This window comes from Hirundo rustica, chromosome 1 (genome assembly GCF_015227805.2).
Source record: "Hirundo rustica isolate bHirRus1 chromosome 1, bHirRus1.pri.v3, whole genome shotgun sequence".
NCBI classification, from domain to species: Eukaryota; Metazoa; Chordata; class Aves; order Passeriformes; family Hirundinidae; genus Hirundo; species Hirundo rustica.
Genome location: NC_053450.1, coordinates 152,142,654 through 152,156,245, shown reverse-complemented (window position 1 = coordinate 152,156,245; position 13,592 = coordinate 152,142,654). Strand labels below are relative to the sequence as shown.

At 41.1% G+C, this 13,592-nt stretch overlaps 1 protein-coding gene across 1 annotated transcript in view; it reads left to right on the top strand.

Moving 5' to 3' along the window:
• CTDSPL (CTD small phosphatase like) overlaps positions 1-9,612 on the top strand; it is a 65,690-nt gene extending 56,078 nt beyond the window's left edge. The window contains exons 3-5 of the mRNA XM_040063386.2: positions 2,742-2,774; positions 6,336-6,389; positions 9,445-9,612. Coding sequence (XP_039919320.1) covers positions 2,742-2,774; positions 6,336-6,389; positions 9,445-9,612 — 255 coding nt within the window. The remainder of the gene's footprint in view (positions 1-2,741; positions 2,775-6,335; positions 6,390-9,444) is intronic.
• Positions 9,613-13,592: the final 3,980 nt, after the last annotated feature.

The following is a 13,592-nucleotide window of genomic DNA, read 5'->3' as shown; positions in this document are numbered from 1 at the left end:
TTTCCTTCTCCCCACTGCATGATGCCATCATCTCCCAGGTGGTGCTGGGAAGCTGTGTAGATGCCCTGTGGTCGTCTCTCCAACACACTTCTCTGCTTCAGGGAACTCTATTTATAACACAGTACAGAGAAAAGGATCTTCTCTCTGTCCCACGTGAAAATGGCCCAGCAAAACGAGGAAAACAGCTTGTGAGGAGCACGTTCTGGAGGTCAAAGCAGCATCTGCGTCATGCTGGAGACCTCGAGGAGCAGCAGGAGTGTGGGCTCTGTGATGAGGACATCATTAGTGACAGGCTTTCTGAGCAGGCATGGAAATCACTCTCCAGTGTGGAGGAAAGTAGTTGAGATCGATGTAAAACCTTTTTTTCCTGCTTAACCTTCGCTGATGGGAGCAGGAGAATCCCACGTGTTTGGTTCTGTCGGCCAAGATGCGGTGTGGAAGGTGTGTTTACAAAACAAGATCTGCTCTCCATACCTGTCTTTGGTTCCTCTCTTTGCCCACTCATTCTGACCTTCTTTGCCTCCCAAAAAGCCTTTTTTTATTAAGAGACAGCTTGAGAGTTCATCAGATTGCTCAAGTGTCAAATAATAACTGCGCTACTGTTTTTAAAGAACCTGTCATGGTCTGGAGCAAGCTTTTTGCTGAAGAAATGAATAGGATAAATTTGTTCTTTTGGTCAGTTTCTTCACTGAAGTGAAACAGCTCCTTATCTTTGAATACAGACTGTTCTGGAAGAAAGCACTTGGTGCTCATCGAGGCCACACATGACCATGGGCAGTGTCAGTGAGGAACACAGCGCTGGAAATTGTTGTTTCGAACTAAAAATTACGCAGCTAAAGGAAAAAAGACGGGATTCATCGTTCCATCTGTATATAGCGTGGAAAAAATAAAACCTATGACAGAAAAAAAAAAAAACAGGTTTCAAAGGCTGGGGACAAACCAGTTCCTGGGTTGTCTTAGGGATACAATAGGGAAATTTTGGCATTCTAGGAACAGCTTTGTTCTGTTAGCAACATCAGGAGCTCGTGGAAAACCTTCAACAAACGCGGTCATCCGTCATCTCTTTCAAACCGTGCTGTTATGACCCATTTCCCTTCCTGTTCCAAGGCAGTAGGAAATGAGGCAGGACACTTGTGAGAAGTTTCCCAGAGCAGGCTTGTTTTTTAAGAAGCATTTGCTTGATCATGAACAGTTTTTGCTTTCCAAGTAGACTCTTGCAGTTCTTTCTGCTTGTTTTTCCTGTTCTCATCGCTCCTACTGCTGTTTCGATTTTTGCATAGGTATTTGCAGGGTTCATCTCTTAAGGAATTTGCTTGTTTCTCCTTTTTTTTTTTTTTTTTTTTTTAATTTAATTTAAGAAAATTCTGTGAGAAAAATTAGATAAACAGTAATGCATGTCCTTTAGCAACTGGTTTTGGGTTCCCATGAAGTCAGTTCCACTAACAGGACATGAATGTACTGAATTCTGTTTTTTTCTATTCTTATTGCTATTACCATGAGGAGAACTTGGATTCTTACCAACATTTGTGTGTGTGTTTTTCTAGAAATCAGGTGCTTTTTACTTCTGCCAAGTTTTTGATAGTTCATGGTAGTTGCTGCTCTCTAGTTGCTCCTTCAGCTTCTCAGGATTTTGGGCAAACTTCAGTAAAAATTTCTGCTGAGCAGCACTAAAAAAGAGCACTTTAAAGATAATAACGGAATTATTTCTGTTTGTCAGCGATGTGTCAACACTGGTAGACTTGAAAACAAATAAGCAGGAGGCTTCTTCAGCTGGAAGAGACTGTTCTAGTGTTGAAAACAGCCCTTTCAACAGCTCCTCTGCTGGAGATCAGAGCCTGTGTTGTCCAAATATTAAAGAATAAAATCATCTACCCAAGCAACATCTATGCTAGAAGGATCAGCTTCCTTTTTTTTTTTTTTTTTTTTTTTTTTTTTTTTTTTTTTTTAAATGTGCTGTTCCCCTCAGAAAACAAAATTGGTTTTGAAGGATTAGAGAGATGAGAAAACAGAGTTCCAGCTTCAAAAGTCTTTTATGCATTTGAGTGAGAATTTGAGTGAGAGTTAAACATTTGAGCCAGGCTTTGTCCACTTCGGAGCTCTCCTTGTTTCTGGATGTCTGAGGATGAGAAGCAAAGATCAGGAAAGATCAGAATTTCCTGCTTTCTCCCAAGTGGAGTGCAAAAGTGAGACCAAGGGAGCAGCACTGGTACTGCTGGATGAAGAAAGTGAGATTCCTTGGATTGGTTTAACATCAGCAGGTCCTTCTCAGACATTTTGCTGTTGCCTAAGTGAAAATGCTGGTTTTTTCAAGTCAAATGAAGTTGTCTCAAATGAAGTTGAGTTGAAGGAGTGGGGTTCTGCCCCGTTGCCAGGCTCTGGCTCAGCCTCTTGCTGCTGCAGTGAAAATTGACAGATACACCCATTTGTAGATCTTAAAGCTGAAAAAGTTCCAGTAAATACAGGTACTTTCTTATTGCCATCTCTTATTAATCATAGCATGGGTTTTATCAATCCAGTCTCCTAAAAACCATAAATGCCAGTATACTAACAGATCATTTCAGCAACTAAAATGCAAAATCCTGTTTTATTTTTTTTTTTTTTTTTTTTAACCTTGGTTTCCTGAATACTTTGAACTTTTGGTTTAAAAATGTTTGAGTGCTACATTTACTGCTCCAGACCTTTGTTCTACCCTTTAAAAGCCATTACCCTTACAGTGATTTTTTTTTTTTCTTTTTCCCCAGGGTGACCAGATGCAGGTCATGCCTATACCAAGTGTATGTATTTTTATCCCTTTTTCTTTTAATAATTTTCATGACTTTTGCTTTGATTCATTTTATGTTGCAGTCTAACAGGTCTGGTTTGTGTTGCATGTTAACAAAAGGGTTTTATGTTCTGTCTGTAATGTTGTATCCCCAGAGGTGAATTGAACTGCATGTCTTCTGCAGGGACTGAAAGAAGAGTTTGGGTTTTATCTGGGTTTCAGCTGAATTTTTCGCATTTTGAGAAAACGTGAAGTAGTCTGAAAGTTATTTATTTTAATAGAGGCAAAAGGTGACTCATCATCACTCTGTGAGACACAAATACAAAAACCTTTTCCTCTCATTTTCCCCTATATTCCAGCTGAAAAGAAGAGCTGGAAACTGTAATTTATTTGAAATAAGTCACGTTAAGAAAACAGAGCACGCTGACTATTGCTCATCACTGCACTTGTTTGAGATGATGCTCTTGGTATCAGCTGCTGCTTTATGGGCTTTAATATTTCTGTTTATCTTCCCTGGATTAAACTTGGAATGCTGTTTGGCATCTGAATTATTTTTCAAAGCTAAATAAAAGGAAGAAAAAAATCCAAGTCCTTCAAACCGAAGCTTTTCATTTAATTAGCTTTAACCTTTTTTGGTCAAAAAGCTGCTCTTTTTTTTTTTTTTTTTTTTTTTTTTACAAGATTGAAGTCTTAGGCTTTGTAAAGCTGCAAATACTTTTTTTTTTTTTTTTTGAGCTCCTTTGCTGTTTACAGTACTTCATCAGTGCAGAGTTTCCCAGAAAACAGCAGCGCTGATGTGTGGAGATAATGACCCAGCCCTCTTGTTTGAGATGTTTGGTAGCCTTTAAAGCCCTGGATATTCCCCAAGATGCCATTCTTTTTCTTCTTTGCCTTCCTTCTCACGTAGCCCAGCATTCCAAAAGCTCCTGTAAGAAGCTCCCCCCGTCTGTGCTGCAGTGCCAGGAGATCCCTGTGGCTGTGCACATCTTCCCTCTCCCAGCAGTTCCTCTTGGATTTGAGAACTGTTGGAAACTCCTCTTTATTGCTCACCCCTTGTTTCTGATATGGCTCATGCATGGTGTGTATGCAGGTAGGCATGGACATGCATGTGATTTGTATTCCTGCAAGTCTAGGAGTAGAGAACCTCAGATGTAAATCAGAAAAGAACTGATTTCCAACCTACTTTTCTTTTTTACATACCCGCCAAATTCTGTTAGGTGACTGTAGTTGCTCCACTAGGAATAATTTGAACGTGAAACGTGTTCTGGCTGTGCTCTGACCTGGAATAAAAACCTTCCCCAAGAGTGACTGTAGGTACTAAAAGAACAAGAATTCAAACAGAGCAGAATTTTGGATGGATAAATGAGTAGAGCTTGGACAGGCACAGAAATTAAATCAGGTGCTCTGTTAGAACACTATCTTTGCAATGTTAAAGCAGTGCTCTGTTAGATTTGGGCAATGGTAGGAAAAGGAATGGCTCAAGAAGGGAGATATATATATATATATATATTTTCTCCTTTTTTTTCCCCTTAAGCTCAGCTGTAATTTTGCAGACACACATTCCCAGCACTAACAAGGCAGTAAAATTCACTTATCCCTGCAGTCATGACGTAGAGCTCTGAGGGAGCAGGTGACTTCAAACGCTCCTTCCCCTTCTCCAGTGCCATCTGATGCTTCTTCTTGCAGCAGGACACGGGAGTGTTGTCAGGCAGCTGTGGCTCTTGGGCTCTGCTGTGACATTTATTCCCCAGTATCAAAGTGCTGCTGGCTCTCAGGGACCAGCCAGCAGCACTGTGTCATCGTCTAAATAAAGGCACGAGGGACCTGCGAGGAAGGAAAATAAAACACCTAAAGTTAAAGGGTTGCTCTGCCAGACAGGAGAGGGGGGTTGGTCCTGAGCGCTGGTGCCCAAAAGTTTTCTCCAAGACAACTCTTAATTCTGTGTTTCAGATCCATTAAGGCAGAAATTCCAGATTCTCTGCTGCCTAGGGATGAGAACTGGGCTGTGTGAACGCCAATGTCTTGTACAAACCGGGGGAAAAAAATCTTCTAAGCAGACACAGAGCTTGCACACAATGAAGTGGAAATTCACTTTTTACAGGGCTCGTTGCAAGTGTCATCAGTTCAAGTGTTTAGAGATTTCCTGAGTGACTCTAAAAAGAGCTCTGCCCACTCCCCACTTTCAAATTGAAGCCTCCAGTCAAAATATGAGGATTTCTGGAGCTTAATTGTGCTTTTTATCTTGTATTGAACCTGGCAGTGTGCTGAGGTCACCTGTTTGAAAGCTTCCATTGCTTTATGTGCGTTGTGCATTGCTTTTATTTGCATTTATGTGTGCAGTTCAGTGAAATGGATCTTCTGCTCAATCAGATTTGTCCTGTATTAATTGCACTGAATTTAAAAGCTTAATATGAATTTTCGCTTGGTTATTGATAAAGATTACTGCTAAACAAGAAATATTCCAGCTTCAAGTTAGGTTCTTCAGAAAATAGAAGCAGCATTACTTTGGGGTTTTTTAAAACATGAGCTTTACCATGTTTGTAGCTCATATTTTGAAACCCTTTTGAGATACGGCATAGATTAAACAGCAGCATAATTAATTATTTTCCTAATACTACAAAATTAAGTATTTTTATGGCTGAGATAAACACAAAATTTAAAAAAAAAGGGAAGTTCAAGACATTCCCATCTGACTCATTTTGATAGACCTGATTAAAAACCTATTAAATGTAGCTCAGGAAGCCTGTGTTTTCATGGATTTTATTCAGCTTTCTTTGGAAAGGAGTATGGCAGAGAAATCATAAAATCATACAATGGTTTGGGTTGGAAGGAACTTTAAAAGATTCTCCTTCCAACCCCCAAATCAAAGTAGACCCATAGCAGCTTCACTATTTTCTGTTCTTTTGAATGAAGAGGTGGATGGAAATACAAAGCCATGCTCGTGCAGCATCTTAAATGAGATGTTGTCAAACAACCCTTAAATGAGTTGGAGTGTCCACTTCTTTTGTTCAGCTTAAAATTCCGCTGTTAACCAGTGGTGTCAAAATTACCCCTCAGAATCCCTGCAGAAGTTAAATCTCAGCACAGGGATTTTGGGGGTTTTTTCCCCCACTTGTCCTCACCTACATTAGCTAAATCCTTCTTGGAATTTTTGTAGAAGAACTTTTGGGAACTGCCTGTTCCACAAGAGGAGCTGGCATCTCCTGGCAGCCGTGCTTTGAGCAGGAATAATTTATCTTCTGTAAGAGTATTTCTGCTGGGAGAAGCTGTTAGCCCTGCAGAGTGCAGCCCAAAGTGGGAGCTGAGGAGGACACAAACAGTAAATTAATGTGCTGCACTCGGGCTTAACAACACTGCCAGTACAGAAAGAGAGAGAGAGAGGGGAAAAAAAAACAGAGCTTATTAATTCTGAGACCCGTCTCAGTGGGAAATACAGGCCTATAGGGAGGAAAGCTGATGATTGTTCTATACAGTGAATTTCTGCAAGATTTGTGTTGACCAGCTGTTTATGCTTCGACCAAAAGTCCTGTTCTCTTGCCGCCACCATCCCCTTTTTATTTGTTTTTTTCCTTAGGGAATATACTATTTCCACGGGACTGAAGCAGTGCAGCAGTCGTTTCACTACAAGGTCTGTTGAGCTGGTCAGCCACGAGACCTGGCTGGAGTGCATAAATCCCAAAGAGTGACTAGTTTAACTTGTGTGCAGTTTGTGTCTTGTTGGAATTGAAGAGCAAACCAGTGAGATGGCACCGGTCCTTTCCCTGCTGAGTTCTGTGGAAGTCTGCAGCCTTTCGGGGGGCGTTGCATAGTAAATAATGAGTTGCTGTTAGCCACAGCTAAATATTCTTAATCATCTCGGATGTCTTTAAACTGATGTGTGTGGAAAAAAACAAAAGGCATTATCAGACTTCCATAGCTATTCACTGCTAACTGTGCTGGAAATCTGGTTTTTAGAACTCTGCTTGGGTATGTCTCCATCAGTGAGAAAATGAAAACACAGTGTTGAATGCTGCTTGTTTGCTGCCCTTGACAGGTGGAAATTGCTTTAGATCAGAAAGCTTGAGCAGCAAAACAAATGGGCTGATACTTTGCATACAAATCCTTTCAAGTTCCTAAAAGCCTCAGAAATGCCTCCCTTGCTCCCAAGTCCTACACCAGCTATTTAGCAGCCTCACAACTTGCAGTGACTTCAGCTTCAGAATAATTTCCTTATCCCTGTTATCAGAGGGTGAATGTTTTCACAGCTGAGGGCAAGAGAATTGCCCTTTGTGAAACGGAAAATTTATTTCTTCTGATCTTCAAAGGTGTGAACTTAAGGAAACAAGATCGGGTCGAACTCAAGATGCCAAAGCTTGTGGGAGAGTTGGTTGTGCCCTTGTTAGATCAGGTTAGGTCAGTAATTGCACATGAACTTCTAAAGCAATGCTGAAAAGGGAGAGGAGCTCTGGTAGTAACCAGAATCTCTGTGTGGGTACCACAGGTAAATTGTGCTTCTCCCAGCCACTGCTTTTGAGAAAGCAGAGGTGCAGCTAGGTAAAAAAAACCAGTCACAGGTCTCCTCGCCGTGCATTCAGGGAATTTGGGCTCTCAGAGATGAAAGTTCTTGCATTTTCTAGTCCTTAGTGTGTGTCCATCCTTTTCTTGATGACAGATGCAACAGTTTCCAGCTTAAAAAAATAAAGGTATCTGTGGTAAGACAGCGCTCGTATTTTTCATATATGCATTTTTATATGGAAGAATATCTATTTCCATATGTTTTCCATAGATACAGATATTTTCAGTTTGATAAGGAAGTCACATAGAAGGAATTTCTGGCTTTGAACTGCTTGTGCAGATTAATGTAGTCAAAAATTCAAAGGAGATAAAAGTTTAGATGACAATAATAAACTGAACTGTTACTTTTTTAAAGAAAAAAATGTTTAAGCTTTCCTGGGATGTTCCTACGTTTTTTTTCATCTTCAAAGACGAGAAGTGTTGGAACATGGGTTCTGAAGATTATTACTTTTAAATGGGTTGGATTTTTCTTTCAGCAAGCTTTTAGCTTATTTAGGTTGCAAGTTTGGATCCTTCTTAACATGAAAAACCGAGGTGGGGTGCTAAATACCTTTTAGGCTTTGAATAGGAGGGAGAAACCAAAAGTCTTTAGGTCTGGTCCTGCCTGCCACCAAGCAGAGGTGGAACTGGAGCAGCTGTGGGACTGTCCATATCCTAGCCAGGGTGTTGTTTGAATTTCAGCCTGGTTTGGCAGTGATGGGTGAAGCTTGGTTTAATTTGGAGGTGGTTTCAGAGAGGAGATTCAGAGACAAGTGGTTTGTAAGCAGGGCAGCTTCCAGTTTGGGTGGCTGAGGGATCTGTTGTCGATGTTAATTGCAAGCAACTCAATCAACTTCAGCCGAACGCTCCTAAAAATCCCCCAAGAGCTTCTGCTTTAGCGAAAAGCACTTCATTTCAATCCAGAATCTGATTTGTAGGTACTTCATTTAAAGAGTTCATTAGGCATCCTTGGCCAGTATCTATCAAGGTGACACTTGAATTGAGTGCCTGATAATCTGTCCTGGCTGCTGGAGGGTGTCCAGAGGTGCCTGCCTCACCTGTGTCACCCCTGCTTGCTCTGGGGTGACCTCAGACCTCTGCCAGCACCTCTGCAAAGGGCCACAGAAAAGAGCAAACCCATGAGAAACGATGGATCCTCACCAGAGCGACAGTGAACAGATAGAAAGATAGGGAAAGAATGGAGTTAGAGTTGTGTATCCAAATCTGAATAATTTAATTTCCTGTCAGCCTTAAGCTTCTCCCTCCTGATTCTTTTCTCTAAAGCTAATCCTTCCCCTTCATCGAAAAAACCCTGAGTGGCAGCAGTGTTTCAGCTCCGAATGGAAGCGTTCTCTCCCGGTTCTGTGATTTCAGAAAGCATCCGGTACCAAAGTCTGGAGCAACGTATTTTTATTGCAAACTGGGGTGTTGAAGTGGGAAATGATCCAAAGAACATGAGACTGTGTGCATTGCTTTCAGAAGAATTGTCAGTTCATGGGATTGGTGCCGTTTTTAGTAAGGGCAGTGTGCTGTAGAAGAGCCCGGTTTAGGTTCTTCACTGCAGTTTTAGTGCTTTGCCTGCGAGCATAATTCACATGGAAGTTGATCACCACCCTCATAAAGTGGTATAAACAAGAGTGAACACATGTCCTGGAGGATAAAATTAGTAATGCTGTCTTCCATCAGGATGGATTCCTCGATTTCAGCATTTTCCATGGCAGACAAGAATAATGATCGGTGTAAATGTCCATCCAGCCTGGTATGGCTGCAAATGGCATTGACTGGAAATAGGATAACAACAGCAACCAAAGCCAGGCATTGGAAAAAGATGTTCTATCAAATATCCTGGGTTTATGCATTTTTTCAGATAATGGTGGTGTTTTTCACCATTTTCATTTCCAGTGCTTTGGAGGTCATTCTAAACAAGTCTCTCATTTAAAAAGGAATTTAAAAAAGAAAAATGGGTATTGCAATTGCATGAGCTGTTAATATCCATACATGAACTTGGGATGAGCCCAGAAAAGCATTTGGTTTCAAGTCATGTATTCCAGCTCCCAGTAATTGCTAGAATGGTAATGTTGACAAGAAGGGTCCCCCTTCTGTAGAGGTTTTACTCTTTTTTGTTGTCTTCCTCTTCTTTTTATTTATAGCCACCAGCTAAATACCTCCTGCCAGAACTGACAGCATCAGACTATGGGAAGAAGTGTGTGGTCATTGATTTAGATGAAACTTTAGTGCACAGTTCATTTAAGGTAAGTAAATTCAGAAGAGATCTCTTGCAGCTTGAATCTGTCAGTGAATGCTGCAGGAACTGTTAAGCCTCTTAACACTTGAACTCCTCTTACATCCTCTGCCTGGGAGTCCTCATTGCCTCTCCTGTGATTATTCATCCTAATTTAGCTCTCAGGGGAGTAACAACAGATACTGCTTTTTTAATTTTGTTTTCTTTATTTGAGAAAATCACGCTGACTGCAACAAGGCCTGGAATAGATATTGACTTCATGGTTTTAAGTATTCCATCAAAGACCTGTGCTTTGTCCAAAATTTGTTGCTTTGAAAATAGGGTTTTGTTTTTGCAGCTTAAGTGGTGCCACAGTTAGTGTGGGAGAATGGAGAATCAGCATTATGCTGGGTTGATGTACCTTAAACCAGGAGGTTTTGGGCACCAGTGGTGGCTCTTCTCTCTTGCTGGAGGATGTTGTTCTCCAGGTCAGGCTTCTGTCCTGGTCACTGTAATTGTTTGTAGGTATGGAGTTGTCAGAGCAGGAGAGCAAATACCGTTTAGGTGTTGGGTCAGTCATCTTCTAGAAGTAAATTCTGTAACCCTCCAGAGTTCAGCAAGTGGTGACAGTACTGGTATTTTTCCTGTTGTTTAAGTAGGGCTGAAATTAGGAGAGTTCAGAAATACCAAGAGTCTAAGTTGGCTTAGGGTGCTGAATGCATTTCTGATTAGTACATGTAATGCTGATAAAGCATCTGCTGGATTCATACATTGATTGGAGAATTTGTAAGAAATAATAATGTTACCTTACTACTACCAAACTAAATTAACCACTTACAGTCTTCTAGTTGCTTGCGTTCAGTTTTTTACTGCAAGCGTCAACTCCACTTTTTAATTCTTCGCTTGGTAGTTGCCAGAATTTAAAATGCAAACTCGTAATTCACGTTGTGGTTAGAATTTGGCAGCAGCCTCTCTTGGTTGACTGAAAGAAAACCTTATATGGAAATATTAGAACAAATATTCCTGTGCCTCAAACTGAAATGAAGATTTTTATTTTTTTTTTTCTATGTCTTTATTGTGCCTGATGGTATAGAACAATTTCTGGTGGTGTACAGGAACCTCCCATCCTCAGTGCCATATTTGTCTTCTGTACCCAGGCTGAGCTTGTGCTGGAGAACTTTTCAGGGAGATAAAAACCACAGCTGGGTTGGAAGGGAGGAGCCATGCCTTAAACACGAGTCCAAAATAAGAAGGGAAAGTTGAATTTAAAAGTCTAATTGTGTGCATAATAAAAATGAAGCATTAGGCTTATTGTTACCTGAAAGATAAAAATACAGGTTTGCTTTCTGAGTACTGTGGGTAATTCTGTACTGTGATTTTTTTTTCTGGTTTTGAAACAAAATGAGATTCAGTTTAGGTGGTTATTAATTTTTTTTTTTTTTAACCATTTTAAAGAAATGCACGTTTAATGGTTGACACATTTGCAAATCTCTTGCAGGACTGAGGTTTGCAGGGTGTTTCTTAGCAGGCTCCTTTTAATCCTCCCATTCTTTCAAATAATATTTAATGGGTATTTAAATGACGTTGAGTAGATAGTTAAGAAAAACAAAACTATTATTCTGCTCAGTGATGAGCACTGAGTAATGTTTTGTGTGAGGGAAAGAAAACTGCTCCTTTTTTTGTATGAGGTGAGTAGAGTTGGGCAGATGTTGGAGTTTGTGCAGTGTTTGAGTGTTGGGGTTACAGTGGTGTTATTTCAATATGAAACCCTGTGATTGGGGACGTGTAAGAGAAAACCAGGTGCTGGAGGAAATGAATTTAGTTGTTTAGTGGCTGGCACCGTCCAGTGGTGCTGTTTGGGTTTTGTTTCATGAAGGGAAATTCTTCAGCTGAATTAAGACCGCTAATTGTCATCAAAAATAATGATGCATTCCAGCAGAGCAGGGGGTTGAACACCTGTGTGCACCCTGCTCTGCCTGGAGAGTCAAGTTACTTTGGTCATTTTTTTAGTTTGGAGGGGTTTGGGGGTATTTTGGGGTTTTTTTCCATTAAAAGATATCTCCTCTAACCAGGTAGGTCCCCACTTAAAAGCTGGGAAAGCATCCATAAATTTGAGCGTTTTAGTACAAAAGGCTTTATTTAAAACACCTGATACTTTAGAATTCGTAATTCTGTTATGAAATAGGCTTCAGATTTCAAATGCAGATTGCAGGGGGTTTTTTTGACACAGCCAGAGAGGCAGAATATTTAAAGTGCTCTTTATGAAAGCAGCAACATCTGAGGGAGGGTAATTCTCATCTTTTTAATGCCCCTGCATATTTGCGAAGCTTTAAGGAGGTACTGGTCTTTCATGTTAGGTGCATATTAAAGGAATAAAGTTGGGGATTTTTGGCAAGAGTAAAAAAGGAATAGATAGACAAGATCGTTATCATTCCCATCATAAAACAATAATAGAAGCAAAAAAATAATAAATTATTAAATCAAGGAGATGTAAACATGGTTTTGTCTAAAATGTACTAAACCACATGCAAGCCTGGAATGTAATCCTATTCAAAACAGGCAGTGAAACAACTTTAGAACATTTAAAATGCTGAAAGTTTTTGGTTTGTTTTTTTTTAGATAGAAACGGTTCTAACTGAGCTGAAGCTTTTCAGTGGAGGTTCATTCCCTCCTTCCAGGCTCTGTCTCTGTGGTTCCCACTGGAGGCACAGATGTGCCACAAACCTTCACCATTTAGCAAATTGCTGCAGACTTTGCTCCTCTTTTCCCTCCCTGAGGGGCACAGGACTCCAGTCCATGCTTCTTTCCTTACCACCAACAAAAAAGCAACGTAATACCTGAAGTATAAGTGAGGGAAGCAAATGTGTGGTTGGGAGTAGTTTGATTACAGAGTATGAGGGTGAGTTTGATTTGTTAGAAAAACCCAAAGTTGCTCACACCGAACGTGGTTTTCTCTGGCATCTGGCTGATGTTGCTCCTGTCAGGGTTAAATTCTGTAAAAGCTGTAGTTTTATCAGTGAGTTTCAAAACCTCAGCAGCTTGCAGTGACCTATTCTTTTGCTGCTGCTGCTGCAGAGTATTTCTCTTGCTGAAGGAAGTCATGCATATATAAATCCTTCAAGTGTGTGCAAGCCTCTTCAAAGTCTGCAGGGAGCTGGCACCCACTGGAAAACTGGTGGCTGAGGCTTCTTGACAATTCACTTGGGGTTCTTTTTAAGGTGAAGCATCAGAACTTTTGTGTGGCTGATAGAGCTGCAGAGTATCTTCACTATCTGAGCAGCTTCCTGCAGGGGACAGCTGGGAGCCTTCCCTCTGTCTTTTTCCAGAGCAGAAAGGGGAAATTGCTGTGTCAGAGAAGAAAAATCTAGATTGATCTGTGTGTACTTGAGGAATTCTTCAGCTCAGGGGTCAGCAAGAGGATGGAATTCTCCATCAGCAGCTGCTCTGGAGGTCTGGTTGCCAATGCTGGTTGGTCAGGGTGAGAGGATTCCATGTAGCCTCTCCTGTGCCCTCAGACCCAGCACTTGCAGGTGTCAGACCAAGCCATCTTCGTTTCTTTGCTCCTGAGAAAGGGTGTTTCCCTGCACATACATTCTTGTGGTCATTTTGCTCTCCTGGCAGGGAGGTTGTTTGACAGTGGAATTAGAATCTGGTTTATCCAGGGAGTGGGATCAAAGTGCTGCAGGCAGGTTAACACTGCAGGATCCTCTTTTCCCACCATTTTTTCACCTGGTCAGACTCCCCAGTTTGTGATCTCCTTCTTAAGTCGCTTTACCTGGGCTGCTTCTCTGCTCTCTTGGCACACCTTTGACCCCCTGAATGAGTTTAAAATCTGTTTCCAGACCCACAGATAGTTCAGGGGCATCTTTTTGGTGGTTCCTGAGGTCAGCCTGTTGACTGATCCAGGTGGGAACATCTGTAGAAATCTCAGAGAGCCGAGTGAAGATGTTCTCCAGCCTTGGCTTGGTCGTACCAGTTACAGAGTGGGCAGTAAGATACTGGCTGTTGCTCACTCATGTTAAAGCTGTATTTGGCAGCACTGTCTCAGCCATTTCCTGGCAGCAGGTGATGGAATGA